Raw genomic sequence first — 17818 nt, 5'->3', positions numbered from 1 at the left:
CCTATTGCCTAATCCCTTAACAAACCCCTCCTATATTTTTAATATGCATATACTCTGTAATGATGTAATAGAATCTTTCCCCTATATAAATCTGTCTTGTTTTCACCAAGTTGCCGGTTCCTTCTTGGAACTCAGCTTGCTTCTGAGAGGTGTAATTCTCTCTTTACATATATATATATATATATACGTATATATAAATATATATATATACGTATATATATATACGTATATATATATATATACATATATATATGTATATATATATACGTATATATATATATATACGTATATATATATATATACAATTTATTTATTTTTAGTTTTCAACATTTACTTCCACAAGATTTTGAATTCCAAATTTTCACCCCATCTTGCCCCTCCCCCACCCCAAGATGGCATGCATTCTGAATACCCTTCCCCTAGTCTGCCCTCCTTCTATCTCTCCCCCCCTTCTTTATCCCTTCCCCTTCTATTTTCCTGTAGGGCATGATAGATTTCTGTACCCCATTTTCTGTATTTCTTATTTCCCAGCTGCATGTGGAAACATTTTTTTTAAACATGCGTTTTTAAAACTTTGGGTTCCAAATTTTCTCCCTTCCTCCCACCCCACCCACCCTCACTGAAAAGGCAAGCAACTCAATACAGGCCATACCTGTGCAGTTATACAAAACACTTCCATAGTAGACATGTTGGGAAAAACTAACTCTATTTCCCTTAATCCTATCTGCCTCCCCCCCATTTATTCTTTCTTTCTTTTGACCCTGTCCCTCCTCAGAAGTACTTCCTTCTGATTACCCTTTCCCAATCTGCCCTTCTCTCTATCATCCCCCTGCTCTCTTGTCCCCTTCCTCCCCTATTTTCCTGTAGGGTAAGACAGATTTCCATACCCAATTGAGTGTGTATGTTATTCCCTCCTTAAGCCAAATCCTATGAGAATAAGATTCCCTCATTTCCTCTCACCTTCCCCTGTTTCCCCTCCACTGTAAGAACCTTTTCTTGTCTGTTTTGTGGAGATAATGTACCCCATTCTACCTCTCCCTTTCTCCTCCTAGTATAATCCTCTCTCACCCTTAATTTTATTCTCCAGATATCACCCCTTCATCTTCAACTCACCCTGTGCCCTCTATCTATCTATCTATCTATCTATCTATCTATCTATCTATCTATCTATCTATACATATAATTTTTTCCCCTCCCACTACCCTAATACTGACAAAGGTCTCATGAGTTATAAATATCATCTTTCCATGCAGGAATGTAAACAGTTCAACCTTAATAAGTCTCTTATGATTTCTCTTTCCTGTTTACCTCTTCATGTTCCACTTGAGTCTTGTATTTGAAAGTCAAATTTTCTATTCAGCTCTGGTCTTTTCATCAAGAATGCTTGAAAGTCCTCTATTTCACTGAATGACCATTTTTTCCCCTGAAGGATTATACTCAGTTTTGCTGGGTAGGTCATTCTTGGTTGTAATCCTATCTCCTTTGCCCTCCAGAATATTATATTCCATGCCCTGCAGTCACTTAATGTAGAAGCTGCTAAATCTTGTGTTATCCTGATTGTGTTTCCACCATACTTGAATTGTTTCTCTCTGGCTACTTGCAATATTTTCTCCTTGACCTGGGAACTCTGGAATTTGGCTATAATATTCCTAGGAGTTTTCCTTTGGTGATGAGAGGTATAATTCTCAATAAATGCCTTTACTTGGGTTGGAGATGGTTTGAGTCTGTAAATTCTTTCAAGACAAGCCCACAGCACACTAAGAAACTACAACAGGATCTGCACAAAAAGTGTCTGCAGACAAAGTACACCAATTATCTAGGAGTTCCTGTAACATAGATGATCCCCATAAAGGCCCAGGCAATTTCCTCTGGACATTCCAAAGGGCACCTGAAATTCCCCAATGGATTGTCACTGCCAGGGCCAACCAAATGGAATTGCAAACTCGCCCATCAGGACAAGAAGTTGCCAAGTACAGTTGCCAAAGTGATTTTCCTTAAGTGCAAATCTGACCATATCACTCCTTTACTTAGACTCTGTAAACTAACTGTTGCTTATAGAGTAAAAAATAAAGTTCTTCATAATCTGACCTCAAATTGTTCTAGCCTTTATTTGTATCACTTACTTTCTTACACTTCAGGAAGCCAAACTGGCTTCTTCTCTGTTCTTCTATCTCCTGACTACTTGATTTTGCACTGGCTGTCACCCATACCAGATATGCAGTCCTTCCTCCCTTCCACCTGATATAATCTGTCTTGAGGTGGGGGGAGGGATGAGATGGGGAGAAAATTTGGAACTCAAGATCTTGTGGAAGTGAATGTTGAAAACTAAAAATAAATAAATAGAGAAAAAAACCCCACAACAAAGGTAGCCTGGTTGACCATTCCCCACTGTAGAAAGGATTTTGGCTTACAGACTAGATGATCAATTCTGAGAATCTATGAATCATCAGTAAATATTCAAATGCTGATCTGAACAAATAGTTATTTGCCAGCCAGTAGCTGGCTATACGCAAGTGTAGCCAAACCTGGCTAACTACTCTTAAGGGTCCTTGCTAGCTTGCGTGCATTAGTCATATTTTTGCTAATTATAACTGTCAGAGATCACTTTTCTGACCTGCCCATTTGTAGCTTGGCTGTATTATTCAATTTATTTCTGCCATGACAATAGCTTTAGAACCCAGCTAGGTTTTCTTGTCATCTTATTCACATTAGGGTAAATTCAGTTCACTGTCCTCTCCCCTTCTATTGCTAGTTTCCACAACTTCTCCCTCTATGTTAATCGATAAGGAAATAAGCCCCAAAGGGATGCACTTGATCAAGCTCCCACAGGGAGTTTATGGCCACATCAGGATTAGAACGTAGGTCTCTTGACTTCCTGTTGAGTGTTCCTTCCATCACCCCACATAGATTAACACAGTGCAGACCCCAGTAAAGATCTTTCTTCACCTGCTCCCTGCCCTGCCCCTGCAGCAGCTGCCCATTTCCAGGATCCCTAAGGGAAGAGGGGAGCCAAACCACAGGAATTAGGGGCTGTGAGAATGAGGAAAGGGAGATGAGCTGGGGTTACCCTTACTTTAAATACTATCCTCGAAGACTTCTTTACATCACAGGACCCCTTCCCCTTTCCTAGCTCTTCTCCTTCCTAACTAACAATGCCAGTTTCCTAATTTTCCCCAAAGCTTACTTGAACTCAAAATTCTCCTTTCTAATCAACCCACCTCCTGATTTGGTCCTAATGCATAGCAAAGGAATTCTTCTCTTCTACCTTTTAGATCTCCTATAGCTCCTAACAAGCTGCTATACACATCTGTACAATAGATTCCTGACAATGTGCTCTGAAGTCAATGTCTTTGAGGTTTTTATCCTTTTTAACCTACCTGACACATGACAATGAACGCAGTCCCTTTTGGGGGAAAGATTTATATAAAGCCCTCAAGATCTACAATTTTTTTACAACCTTTATTAAAGATTCCATACCAAGATCTTTTGACTTTAATCTGTGTACCACAACTGACCATCTAACAATTCCTTCAGTTCTTTAATACACTCACCATCAAGTTCTTTGCACTGATAAACATCTATTGGCAACATTACCAACAGAATACAGCAGGAAGAGATGGAAAGAAAAATTCCATTTAAATAACTGTAGACAGTATAAAATACTTGGGAGTCTACCTGCCAAGACACTCAGGAACTATATGAACACAATTACAAAGAAACCTTTTTGTACAAAATCAGATCTGAACTGCAAAAATATTAATTGCTCATGGGTAGATCAAGCCAATTTAACAAAAATGACAATTCTACCTAAATTAATTTACACATCAAACTACCAAAGAATTATGTCATAGAGCAAGAAAAACATAATAACAAAAGTGATCTGGAAGATTAAAAGGTCAAGAATATCAAGGGAATCAATGAAAAAAAAAGTGGAGGAAAGTGGCCTAGCAGTACCAGATTTCAAACTGTACTATAAAGCAATAATCATCAAAACAATCTGGTGCTGGATAAGAAACAGAGTAGTTGATCAGTGGAACAGATTGGGTATACAATATATAGAAGTAAATGATTGTGGTGATCTAGTATTTGATAAATCTAAAGACCTAAGCTTTTGGGGCAAGAACTCACTGTTCAACAAAAACTGGAAAGCAGTCTGGAAGACACTAGGGATAGACCAACGCCTAACAATGTATAACAAAAAAGAAGTGATATTATAAGCAAATTAGGAGAGTATGGGAAAAAATACTTGTCTGATCTATGGATAAGGAAAGAGTTTATGACCAAACAAGAGATAGAGAGGATCACAGGAGGCAAAATGGATAATTTTGATCACATTAAATTAAAAAAGCTTTTGCACAAACAAAACCAATGCAGCCAAAACTAGAAGGAAGGCAGAAAACTGGGGGGAAATTTCTTAACAAGTTTCCGATAAAGGTCTCATTTCTTAAGTATGTAAAGAACTGAGCTACATTTATAAAATGAACTACTCCCCAATTGCTAAATGGTCAAATGATATGAAAATGCAGTTTTCAGAAGAAATCACAGATAGTATATATTATATTAATATATAACATATATATATATGTGTCACATGAATAAATGCTCTATATCACTATCAGAAAACTGCATCAATACTCATTCACTGAGTTAATTACTACTTTAATTGCTACTTGTGACAACTGTGAAAGACTTTGCAACTCTGATCAATATTTGATCAATTCTAAAGGACACATGATAAAAAATTCTATCCACTTCCTGAGAAAGAACTGATGAATTCTGAGTGAAGTATATTTTCACTTTTATTTTCTTGTCTTATTTTGCAACATACTTGATATGGAAATGTTTGGATTACTTCATACATAAAATGGGTATCATATTGCTAGCCTTTTCAATAGAAGGCCTAATGAGAGACAGAGAATTTGGAAATTAAAAAAAAATAAAGGATGTTAGAAAAAAGTCCCATATATTGGCATCCAGTACAGCTGGCTTCAGACCTCAGTTCACAGCTTTACCCTGGACTTCTTCCCTATCAAAGGTCTTTCCCACAGCAGGTGTGCCTCTTCTCCTCTTCAAATAATGGAGCGGGCTTAGGGGGCAAAATGGTGTGGAAAGTGTGCTGGAACTGGGGTCAACAGACCTGGGCTCAATTTATAGCTCTTATACTTACAAGCTATATAGGTAAGTCACTTCCCAATTCAAAACATCTATCAATTTCCTCATCTGCAAAATGAGGCTAACACTACCTATCTCATACAGTTATGGTGAAAAACAAAACAAAACAAAACAACACAAACCACCTTTAACTGTAATATAATGTGAATTCTCGGCAGGTGTGTTGTGGAGACTAGCTTGAACTGATTCCAGGAAGCTGACTGTTGGTATAAATTAGCAAATGCTATGTGTCAAGACCTGATTTATTGTTTTGTCTAGACTTTAAAGAGTGATAGAGAAAATGTTAAATCTTGAAAAGTGTGTTGTCTATACCGCCGCGCCCCCCCCCCCCCGCCCCCGTGAGCTGGTCGTTAGATATTTACCAGCACATCCCTGATTCTTAGTCTTTAGGATACACTGAGATTTGTCTCCTGCTCACCTGCTCACTTCTTCATGGAGCCCCTTTGGGGGAGGCAGCATGTAAAGGAAAAAAACATTGGCTTGGTAATCATACCTTAGGTTTTATTCCCGAGTCTACTCTTTTCCAACTGTAGAAACTTGGTAAATCAATGATTTTATTTGAACTTCAGCTACCTTATGTTTAAGGAGGATGGATCAAACAATCTCTAGGGGCCTCCTTTCCAGCATTTACATTCTGATTCAATGCTTATATGACTCCTCTGTTCCTACCACTCTCCATTACCATCCCTAAGTCAAAGAATTGAGTCCCTATGCTCTTCGTCTATGCTCACTCATTCATTAAGCTAATTACTACTTTAATTGCTACTTGTACAATGATGAATGACTCACCATTCCAGCACTGCCTTCTCATTTCCTCTCTCTCTACAGTGACCTATAGAACAACTATTTGAAAATCCTCTGACCCAAGAAATTTCAGATGTCACCATCTCCCCCAACATATGTCACTCATTCCAAATTTCCCTTTCATTTTCCTGATCATGGGGAGAAAAGAATTCTCTGGGAAAAGTTGGCAAAAGCAAAGGTCATATTATTCCACACAATTCATAACATTTTCAGGTGGAGGAGAGGTTGAAAATGAGATGAAACACTCCTTTTTACCATGAACTTAGTTCTCAGATTAAGTTTCACAGGCTGTCACTGAAGGCTATATAATTAACCATTTTAATAATTTTTAACCAATGAGTATACATCAATTCTGATTGAATGTAGCACAGTGACAGATGTGACCCCAATCAGATTAGAAAATTTAGACACTGCACTCAAAGATCTTCTTTTTCCAATTTATTATGGAATTGACAAAAAATGAGCTCTTTGAGCCACAACGTTTTCCTCTGCTATACATCATATTCATAAATTGACTTGAGTGTGATTTCTCTCATGTTTAATAAGAAATGATGGACGAAGAATGGCTTTCCCACATAGGTGGCATTCAGGTGGCTTTTGTCTAGCATAAATTTTTTGATGTCTGATAAGGTGAGAGTTTCAATTAAAGAGCTTTCTACACCTACTACATTCATGTAGCTTATCCTCAGTATGTATTTTTTGATGTTCATTAAGGACTGAGCTTCCACTGTAATTTTTTCCACATTTATTACATTCAGATGGTTTCTGTTCAGTATGAGTTTTCTGATGCTGAATTAAGACTGAATGGTGACTAAAGGCCTTCCTACATTCCCTGAACTCATAAGACTTCTCTCCAGTATGAATTCTTTGATGTTGAACAAAACCTGTGATGTGACTGAGGGCTTTCCCACACTCATTACAGTCAAATGGTTTTTCACCAGTATGAATTTGACAATGTCCAATAAGAAGTGAGCTTCTACTGAAGGCTTTCTTACATTCATTACACTTAAAAGGTTTCTCTCCAGTATGAATTCTTTCATGTCTAATAAGATCAGAGTTCTGGCTGAAGCCCTTCCCACATTTATTACATTTATATGGTTTCTCCCCAGTATGAATTCTTCGATGTTGAATAAGATGTGAACTGCTATTGAATGCTTTTCCACATTCTTTACATTCAAAGGGTTTTTCCCCAGTATGAAGTCTTGGATGTTTAATAAAATCTGAGCTTCGTTTGAATACTTTCCCACAGTAATTACATTCATATGGTTTCTCTCCAGTGTGAGTTATTTGGTGCTTTGTGGTATCTGCACAAAGGTTTTATGCAGATGAAGGTTTTCCCACAGTAATTGCATTCATAAGGCTTCTCTCTAATATGAATTCTCTGATGTTGAATAAGGGCTGAATGATGGGAAAAACTATGGCTAGACGATGGCCCCTTTCTCTTGTAAGAACCCTCTGATACATAATGAAGTCAGACTTCCAAAGGAAGTTTCTGTCAAATTCTTGACATTTACTGCTTCTCCTTCCACTTATTTTTTCTTGGAAGCCTTCTACTTGTCGAGAACTTCCCTGATGGAAGATTGATTTTTGTTCTCTGGTATTTCTCATCTCTAAATTGCCTTTATGGTCAAAGATTTCTAAACTTGGGACATGGGAAACATCTTTTGGGAAATTTTCTGATACCTTTCCACATAATTTTACATCTTCAAAAACTTCCTGGCTTGGAGTTAAGTTCCCATCATCAGATCTTTTTTTAGGACCTGGAATTAAGAATGCAAATATTTACTTCTTTTGAGAGGAATGGATGAAGTGACCTGCAAGAGAAGTAGAAAAATCAAACTGTAATGAATGCAGAGAAGGCAGGTTTAAAAGCTCTTGAAAAGCACTAGCAATCATTAAAAAGGATGTGGAGAGGAGTAGATATAACTAACATGGCTACAATATCTAGGAGAGAGGGCAAAGGGAAACTGAGAGTCCTTTAATGAGGGGTAACGTCCAGAATTCCCCTGACTGGGGAACTCTGTACATTCCCAAGGGCTGATATCCCCTTGCACTGGGATATTCTCAGCTTCCCCCAAAAAAGGAGTTAATTTTATACTGAAGAAAGACGCTGGGAGCTCCAGATTGATTATAGATAGTAGATTAATCAATAGGATTACTTACATTAGGGGCCAGTCTGGGGTGGCTGCCAGACAAAACAATCTCAATAATGGATCGATCCCCGAAAAGACCCCAGGAAAGCCCAGTGATAATTATAGGAAACAAAGGGAGGAAGAGCTATAGAGTATATCGCTACTCACTGGTGGATATTTTCAGTTTTCTGCTTAGTAATGAGCTCATTTCTCAGCTTGGGTATTTTATGTCAATGTTATTGAATAAATGCCCAAACACAGGGTTGTATACTGATTTTGTACTGGCATGAACTGGTCACTGTATCCATGTTATGGTTATTACTTGGTCACATTATCTGAGTTATGACTAAGTATCTGAGTTATGATTTTCACTGGTTACCACCATATCTTGGTTTCCATGGTCACAGTGTTTAAGTTATAGCTTTCCCTTCTTACTATGTTTTATGGCTTTTTCTCCAATAGGGACCTCACATGAGGGTATGAAGTTGACATTCCCTAGGGAATATGTGAAGTAGAGGAGGAAGTGAGGAATATGAAAGTCAAGAATAATCTGGGAGGTAGTATATACAGGAAAACAATTTGAGCAAAGGAAGAAATGAAATATAATGGAATTTTTTTTTTTTAGGCAGTTGGGGTTAAGTGACTTGCCCAGGGTCACACAGCTAGTAAGTGTCAAGTGTTTGGTCTGAGACTAGATCTGAACTCAGGTCCTCCTGACTTCAGGGCCGGTGCTCTATCCACTGTGCCACCTAGCTGCCCCTATAATGGAATTTATGAAAGGAAGTTTGGGGCATGGATAATAAGAGGGACTGACAAGATAGTCTGTAAGAGTTGACATCAGGAGGTAATTTGGAGCAAGGACTGTAGTTGGTCAAATAGTGACCTCAAAAAAAGAAACTGGGAATTCTGGTTGAGCTATGCTGTGTTTACCCTGAGGCAGAAGTATGAAGCAAAACTGAATATTTTCTTTGTTTCTTTTTGCCTTTTGGTGAGGCAACTGGGGTTAAGAGACTTGCCCAGGGTCACACAGCTAGTATCAAGTGTCTGAGGCTGGATTTGAACTCAGGTCCTCCTGACTCCAAGGCTGGAGCTCCATCTACTGCACCACCTGGCTGTCCCCAAAACTGAATAGTTTCAATTATATAATGACATAACAAATGTTTGTTTTGTTCTTCTGACTCAATAATATGGCTGGTTCTCACCACTTACCTCTATAAGCATCTCTTGAACTCTCTCTTTCCTCAGATCCCTGCATATCCTGGACCCATGGCTCTCCGACTTGTTCCAGCTGAGAAATAACATTAGGTTTGGAGAGTAGAAATCCTGATCATGGAGAAGGAAATGGAATGTGCTTATCTGTCTTAGAAACCAGAACTTTCTCAGAGCTTAGTGCTAGCTCCAAGGTCTGTAAGGGACAGATGGGGGAACATGGAAAAGGTTATTGATAACATGATAGAAAGTTCCAGAGAAAGAAACAGATCCATCTGGCATGGTGTTCCTGAAAATGTTTCCAGAAGGGAGGTAGTTCAGGAATGGCTAACATTTTGAGTCATAAGAGGAATAAGTCATTATGCAAGGAGGAAAAGTTTTCATATTTCTCTGACGTCCTGTAATTAATGAAATGTTTATCAAGCACCTAATGGGTACAGACTGAGACCTGTATGCTCTCTGAAAGAGGTTTCCAAATCTGTTCCAGAGGGAAGTAGTTTAAGAAAGGTCATTACAGTGAAGAATTTTTATCCAGGAAGACAAGGTTCCCATAATTCTCTATCATCACATCCTTACAGGGTCCCTTTGGGCTGGTTTCAGACGCCTCTCTTCCTCCTACATAAGCTACACAGTCACACCCTCAAAGTTCACCATCTCCTGAAACAACATATTTCTGCTGCCTCAGAGATGAACTCGACATGGAAATATGAATCTCATGTAAATTTAGATATGTTCCCTATCTACAGGAGATGCATGTTACTTGGTTACTAAGAGTAAATGTCTTAAAACATACCTTTGAGAACTAGAGTATAAATCTGACACTAAAGCTGGACCCGTCACTGTTTACAGTATTTTGAAGGATCCAGTACTGGGATTTAGAGATCTGAATCCACTCAGCTTCCCAGGATGCCTGTTCTCCCTTCTGGAGCCGGTTCAGGAATCTATGCCTTTGGTCTTATACTTTTACTATTTTCTAAATCTTCACTAACCATTGAACAACACCTTAGGTTACAATGTCTTCTCCATGTCCTAGCCCAAGTGCCTGCCTGTCTTCCTGAGTTCAGAGATCTGCTTTATGAAAACCTTAATTTTCAAGACATTCTTCTATTACGGCCAGTCTCTTGGATGCCCTGTTCTGGCATTCACTCTCCTTCACAGGCCTCAATTCAAATCAATTTCACAAGTATTTATTAAGCAACAGGAAGCATTAGGGATACAAAGACAAAAATGAAAAACTGTGCTTGCCTTGGGGAGTTTACATTCTACTGAGGAACACGACTTGTAGATAAGTAGACGATAAGTAGACAAAAAATAATTTGAGGAGGCAAAAAAAAAAGCTAACAACTAAGAAGACTGAGGAAAAGCTTCTTGTTCAAAATGACACTCAAGGTGACTAGTGAAGTTAGGGATTCTAAAAAGGTGGTGATTAGGAGGTGGAATAGGGGGACAGCCTGTGCAAAGGCACAGAAATAGGAAATAGTATGCCAGATTTGGGAAACAGCAAGTAGACCATTTTGACTAAAATAGAGTTTATGAAGGGGAATAATGTGAAATAAGGCTAGAGCCAGATTGTGTAGCGCTTTAAATGGCAAGTGCAGGGGTTTGTCTGTTATCCTAGAGATAATAGGAAGCCAGTGAAGATTTTTGAGCAGGGGAATGGCATGATTAGACTGTGCTTTAGGAAAAATATTTTCACAACTGTGTGAAAGATGGATTGGAGGGAAAAATGATTAGAAGGAGACCAATTAGCAATTTACTGCAACGGTCTAGGTGAAATGTGATGAGTAGTCATGTAAACAGAGAGATGTTATGGAGGTAGAACTGGCAAGATTTAATAGTTGATAGGATGTATGAAGTGTGTGGAATTTAAGGGAGAGGAAGAGCAGATGAACTTGAAGTTGTGAACCTCGGTGATTAGGGTGAAGCTAGTATACTTGAAACAGGAAGTTTGAAGGAGAAGCAGAACTGAGAAGTAAGGATCATACAGCTAGATTTCGTCAGAATACCTGGATTAAAATGCCAGCTCTGCCATTTACTACCTGTGTGACCTTGGACACAGCCCTTCCCCTTTCTGGGCCTTAATATACTTACTGATAAGGAGAGTAAGGAGGCTAAAGTGTCAAGAAAAGATAGATAAAGATAGATAGGGTCATAGTGGTTTGCTGAAACAGAAGCAGGTAGTAAGACAAACAAGGAGGTTTCTGAGAGGAAGCTTAGCTATGGAGAAGGCAAATGTTATGTTGATGATCCTTGAGGTAAAAGAACCAAAAGAACCTTCTGATAGTGATGTCCTAGAGGTGTCCAAAGAAAGGTTGATGGCAGGTAAAGCAGGCACTAACTTATGAGATGCTTATAGGGCCCTTGTTTCCCTGGAGCTTCCTGGGGATGATTAAAATCCATAAACTAAGAACATTATGGCAAAGGATTTCTTAGTCAAAACCTTAAAAGACTCATCCTTTAGGGGCACAGGACCAGGCAAAGTAGGATACTTTCATTTCTCAAGGGTATAGATGTGCTCCTGAGCAGATTATTTCTACTTTTGAGAAATAAGTTTTTTAAACAGACATTAACGATCTTTGACTTTTCTGTTTCTCTTTTCACTTTTGACTGATGTCTCTCCTTTCAGAAAGTCTCCAGTCACTTGCTTCTGATGCCTTGATAACTAAATGATAGATACTTCTTTCTCTTACTATTCAGACCAGGAAAGCCCAAGATCATACATGGAGGAGGTGTCAAAGGTCAAATATGCTTCTGACTCCAAACTACCTTGTCTCAAACCTGAGCGTCTTCCAGAATGGGGATAGGAGACATTTCTGAATTGAAAATTACCCTTCTCTCTGGATCTATAGGTCTGAATCGTCCGTTTCTTAAGATCAGTTCCGATTCCTGCGCACCAGGTCTCCAGGATTCCGGGGGTCATTCCAGATACAAAGATTAATCAAGACTCATTGGGCCATATCTAAAGCGATTTTTGGTTTTATCACGAACATTTTCCCCCATTGCACTGGGACGGCTCAGTCTCCACTCCCTTTTAATCTCCCCAGTATTATCAGGAGCAGCAGTAACACTTCCTCACTTGTGCACCTGGGGCAGGTGGTTCAAGTATAGAGACGACCGGGGCGGTTCGGTGAATTCCCCTAGGGTCACACAGTGTTTGTCCCCGGGTCACAGTGGGCGGAACGTGGAGATAAAACCTTCCTCCAGTTCCCTCGTCTGTCCAAACGGGAGCGGACATCAGGTGTCTAGAGTCAAAGGCAGGGGCAGGCTGACCTCAAGAGACCCTTCCCCCCTGTTCCCCAGGCCCCGGCCCCGCCCACCCGGGCCCTCCGGGGGAGGAGCTCCCGCTCCCCAGCGGATCGGGGGTGGGGGTGGGGCCGCCTGCAGACCTCCCCAGCCGCACCCCCGCCCGCGGCGGGAGCAGAGGCTACGGGGCACACAACGGCAAAGCTGGGGGCCGAGAGAGCTTTGGGGGACAAGGACACACACAATGACCCTATATCCTCATGCCCAGGGCTTCCAGCAGAGCCCTTGGCCGGAAATAGGCAGCGACCCCCGAAGCGGAACCACTCGAGGGTAAGGGACCGCTCTAGGAAAGCGGGAGGACTGGACTCTCTGGAATTGGATGTCTGGACCCGAGGGGCGGGACCGAGCTCCTGTACAACTTCCCCCCCTCCCCCCCAAGCTTTTGCTTGAAGCCTTCAGGGGAGAGGAGGGCCAACTCCCAAGGAAGCCGGTTCACTTTTGGACAATTATGAATGAATGAGTGAATGTTGTTGAATGAAGGAAAGACATTAATTAAGGGTGCTAGGCACCGTGCTAAACACTGGGGATACAAATCCAAAACCTGTCTTCAAGGCGCTTATATTCGCCTTGGTGGGAGCGATGGCCAGGGAAGGGAGGTTAGGAAGTCACCGAGACACACACATAGGACAGCCACAGAGTTCATGGATAAGCCATGTTCAGAAGCATTGCTGGTGACTGATCTCTGGTCCCAGCAAGGAATGGAAAGGGGAAGAGAGATGAAAGAGAGGGTTAGAGGAAAAGATGTAGAAGTGGAAGGGAAGGAGGAAGAGGAAAAGGAGAGATTAAATGGTAGGAAGAGGGCAAAACGGTGCATCAAGGAGGCACCAGGGAGGTAAGGGTGGGAAAGGTATGGGATGCCATGGGAGGTGAAGCATGGCTAGTGTCTGGGATGGCTACATAGAGAAGGTTCTGTGCCTTTGCACTGCCTGACTTACCACTGGCAGTTAGGTGTTTAATCTTAATTTATTTAATAAATGCTAAAGTATTTCTTAAATATTTAGAATAGTGTATAGTGGGAACAAAAGCTTGAGAATGTGACCTATGGCATCATGGTTATTGTAAACAGTAAAACTGCTTCCAAGGAAAAATGTTCATGTACCCACCCGTGTGACCACAGGCCATCTCTTGGTACTAACCTTTCTTTGTTCTGTTTCTATGTAATATCTGGCCTGGCTTAAGTGTGGCTGGGGATCCCCCGTTATGTCCTGCTGATGTGGTTTAGGGGTGCTGGGAACTCCAAAATATAAGGGTACAGGGTGGCGGCACCTGGAATGAATTCACACACTCAAACCATCTTCCAGTCAAATGGAAAAGTTTATTGTAAAGCCCATAAAGCAGTTGAAGTTCCTATGGAACCTGCAAACTAATGAGGATAGTGTTGATCCTTATATGCAAACAGGGTGGTGAAAGGAAGGTCCAGTAGGCTAAGTAGGTGATCTGGGTGGGATTAAGGAGTGGTCAGTATATGCAAGTAGTCTGGGCCATCATCCCATCACTGACAGCCAGTACAGGTCTTGGGAGTAAACTCCCCTAATAAACCTATACCTACATATTACCATGTTGGCATAGATTACTTCTTTCTTCCATATCTCAATAACTTGTCATTATGGTGGGACCATCATGGTCTGCCCTCTTACAAACAGGTGTTTAATAAATGTTAATTGATTAAAAAGGGGTAGGAGTTCCAAAACTGAGTAAATTAAATCACCCCAGTGCATAAGTTCAGAAGTCAATCGGTCTTAGGTTGTAACCTTTTTTAACCATCTGTTATGTGCTGGCATGGTATACCCATGTAAATTCTAGGGATACAAAGAAGGCAAAAGACAGTCCCTCCTCTCAAGGAGTTCAGAGGAAGTTAGGATTCAGTTATTCTGAATCTCGGTAGGGCCTCATCCAAACTCCATTCCTTACTTCTTCCCCTTCTCCATTTCTTATTCTTATCTCCCCAGACAAGTAACCCAGTAATGACAAATGTTAACTTGTTCTCAATTTTGGATGTGTCTAACAGAAAGATACACAAAAGGGAAAATATAGAACTGGACAAATTGCTGGAAAAACTAGAGCTAAATGATATGATACATTCTAAATGAGACTGCAAAAGAATATGTGTTTCTCAGCACCATGTGGAACTTTTATAAAAATCACCATGTATTAGGGCACAAAGATATTGCAAATAAGTGTAAAAAGGCAGAAATATAAATACATCCTTTATAGACCATAACAAAATAAAAATATTAATCATTTTAGGGACAGATAGTACAAAAAAGATTTTGTTGTTCAATCATGTCCAACTCTTTGTGACCCCATTTCAGGGTTTCCTCTGCAAAGATACTGGAGTAGTTTGCCATTTCCTTCTCCAGATCATTTTACAGATGAGGAAACTGAGACAAATAGGGTTAATTGACTTGCCCAGAGTCACACAACTAGTAAGGGTCTGAGGCCAGACTTGAGCTGACTCCAGGCCTGGTGCCCTATCCACTGTCCCACCTAGCTGCCCCCAGTATAATTCCTACCCATGCTTTAAACTCCAAAAATTATCTCCTCTGTGAAGCTTTCTTAAAAATGCCCTTGGTCAATAACTCCCTCAGATTTCAGGCAGCAATGTGTTATTGAGTATTAGAGTTATTTGTGTATGTGTTTTATCCTCCTACTAAACTACACATTCCATAAACAGAGAGACTATATTTTATCTAAACAATGCATCTTCCCCAGTCCAGAACAGCACTGTGCCTGGAACATAATGAATACTTAATAAAGGCTTACTGATTGATTGATTGAATTTAAATGAAAAAAAAAACCTAAAATGCTTTTCATTTCTCCATAGCAAAGTAATAGAAAGGAGGCACAGGAAGGGGAAATGTAGATAGTATCTTTTTTTTTGGGGGGGGAGCAAGGTGGTGCAGTGGATAGAGCACTGGGCAAGTCACTTAACCCTGTTTGCCTCAGTTTCCTCATCTGTAAAATGATCTGGAGAAGGAAATGGCAAACCACTCCAGTATCTTTGCGAAGAAAACCGCCACATGGGATCACGAAGAGTCAGACACGACTTAACAACGACAGCAAAGACGGGACAGCGGGAGACGGGCTGGGTATACCGGGAGAAGGGGCCTTGAAAAAGCAAGTTTGAAGTCGAGGGTCGGGGTGGGACTCCTGCTCAGAGGGGACCTGACCAGAAGTAGAGGCAGGGCGGGGCCAGAGCTCAGAGGGGGCGGGACCAGAGATGGAGGCACGGACGTGGGGTTAGAACTCCGAAAGGGCGGGGCCAAAGCCCCAAGAAGGCGGGGCAGAGTTGGGGCGGAGTCAGAGGTGCTCACACCTGAACTCCAGCCAGGTGAGCAGAGCTCCTGGAAGGAGAGACCCTGGACGGGGGCAGACTACCCCCCCCCTTACCTGACTCATCCTCGACCCCAGCTAGTGTTGACGCGGAGACCAAGGTGTCCAGGATCGGTGTTACTGCTTTCTCTGGGCAACCACCCCACTCCTTCCCACCTCCCGGCGTCCCTCTTAGGAAGTCGGCAGGACCGTCCACTCGTCCTCTCGGTGACTCACGTGTCCCCTCCCGCTCAGGGGGAGGGCGGAGTTCAGGAGCAGAGAAGGAGGGAAGAAAGGATGTGAGCCATTGGAGGGTAATTCCTGGTGAAGTGGGGACAGGGGTGGTGGTGGAGGGGACGAGTTATCCTCCAGGCTTGGCTAGAAGAACCCTACAACTACCCCCCCACCCCCAGCCCCGCGAGGCTGCCCATGCCATTTCTGGATGGCTCCAACTGGTGGCACATTTGGCTTGGATGGGGCTGATACCTGCCTCTGCCACGCACACTGGTGCTGGCCTGGGTCTAGCAGAATGGTATTTCTCTTCTCTCCCCTTTCCCCCTTCTTTGTATTCCCAGCACATAGCAAAGTGAAAGACACATAGTAGGGGCATTTAATAAATGCTTATGGACTTGGCCATGACAGCAGTTTAACTGCCCTGTCTTTCAAATGATCCAGGTGTGACAGTTTTTAGTTCCATCACCATTCTGGTCTCCCTTCTCTAGAACCTCTCCAACAAGTTTATACTTGTCCTTCTTAACGCGTATGTGGTACCTAGAACTGGGCACACCTGTAGCGTTGTACCTGAAATACAGCAGGGCTGTCACATCTCGAACTCTGACCCTCTGTCTCTATTAATGCAGCCCAAGATCGCACGAGGCAGCTCACCTAAGTTCAAATTCCACCTCCATAGTTTACTAGTGTTGTGGCCTGGGCAAAGCACTGAACCTTTTTGGAGTCAATTTCCTATCCTGTCTAATGGGGTTAATAATAGCAGTTACTTGACAGGATTGTGAAGCTCAAAGGAAATTATGTGTTTTTTGGTAAACATTAAAAGGCTGTATCTCAACTATTATTATAATTAAAATTAAATAGTAGAGCTGGGCCCAAACCCAGGTCCCCCTCAAGTCCTACAAACTGCTGTCCCTTCCCCATCCTCACTGACACACAGTGCCTTGGCCTTTGCAGGTCAATGATTGTTAAATTAAATGAAAGGGAAGGAAAGTAAATGAGAAAATGCAGGGCAGATGGGAAACTGAAGTGGGAGTAAAGAGAAGACCAGAGAGCTGAAGTGTGGGAACCCTTCTTCTATCTTCCCCCTCTCACCAAACCTCTCCTCTGTAGCTTCTGAGTGTGACAATGGAAAGAAAAGACCAGGACTTGAGTTCCAGCCCATTTATGATTGTGTGATCTTGGGCAAATCACCTAACCTCTTTCTTTCCCTCCTGTGTATAATGGGGATTATAGAAATCCCTATATTTGAAGCTGGAAGGGACTTCAGATCGAAATAACTGTACTATCCACACTTACAGGTTTGGGAAGCAAATAGAATGTAAAAACTACAAGTCAACTAATTAATATTAAGAAGCTTTTTATCTTTCAACCAATTTGTTCTCCCTCCTCCCACCACGATAAACACATCCTTCTCTCAAATCCCCAGTCTGCTCCAGTCCTTGACCCCTTGCACACCTCCATTTATCTTTCTTCACGTCCACTCCAATAAAACCTTGAATATGGCAGTATTACTTTACTCCCCATCTCAGTTCCCTCCAGCGTTCACCTGGAGATCATTTATCTTTCGCTTTCCTCTATCATGCTTCCAACCTTAAATAAGGAATAACAACTCCATCTTTTCACATAGCTTCTTTTATAAAGCACTGGAGACCTGC

General features: G+C 41.4%; 1 protein-coding gene and 1 pseudogene across 2 annotated transcripts; both read right to left on the bottom strand.

Moving 5' to 3' along the window:
- Window positions 1–6399: 6399 nt before the first annotated feature.
- Window positions 6400–7287, bottom strand: LOC110214288 (uncharacterized; the record flags this gene model as incomplete). Its single annotated transcript, XM_020995107.2, has 1 exon — window positions 6400–7287. A coding segment is annotated over one exon (672 nt), but the record flags the coding sequence as incomplete, so codon positions are not given.
- Window positions 7264–16103, bottom strand: LOC144457044 (zinc finger protein 2-like; annotated as a pseudogene). Its single transcript, XR_013486352.1, has 3 exons — window positions 9851–16103; window positions 9318–9433; window positions 7264–7736 (listed from the first exon to the last, which is right to left on the bottom strand). The product of XR_013486352.1 is annotated as a zinc finger protein 2-like (transcript).
- Between the last annotated feature and the right edge of the window lie 1715 nt (window positions 16104–17818).

The sequence above is a fragment of the Phascolarctos cinereus genome, unplaced genomic scaffold (assembly GCF_003287225.1).
Source record: "Phascolarctos cinereus isolate Bilbo 61053 unplaced genomic scaffold, phaCin_HiC Scaffold_4;HRSCAF=312, whole genome shotgun sequence".
Taxonomy (NCBI): Eukaryota; Metazoa; Chordata; class Mammalia; order Diprotodontia; family Phascolarctidae; genus Phascolarctos; species Phascolarctos cinereus.
This window is presented reverse-complemented; position numbering and strand designations above follow the sequence as displayed.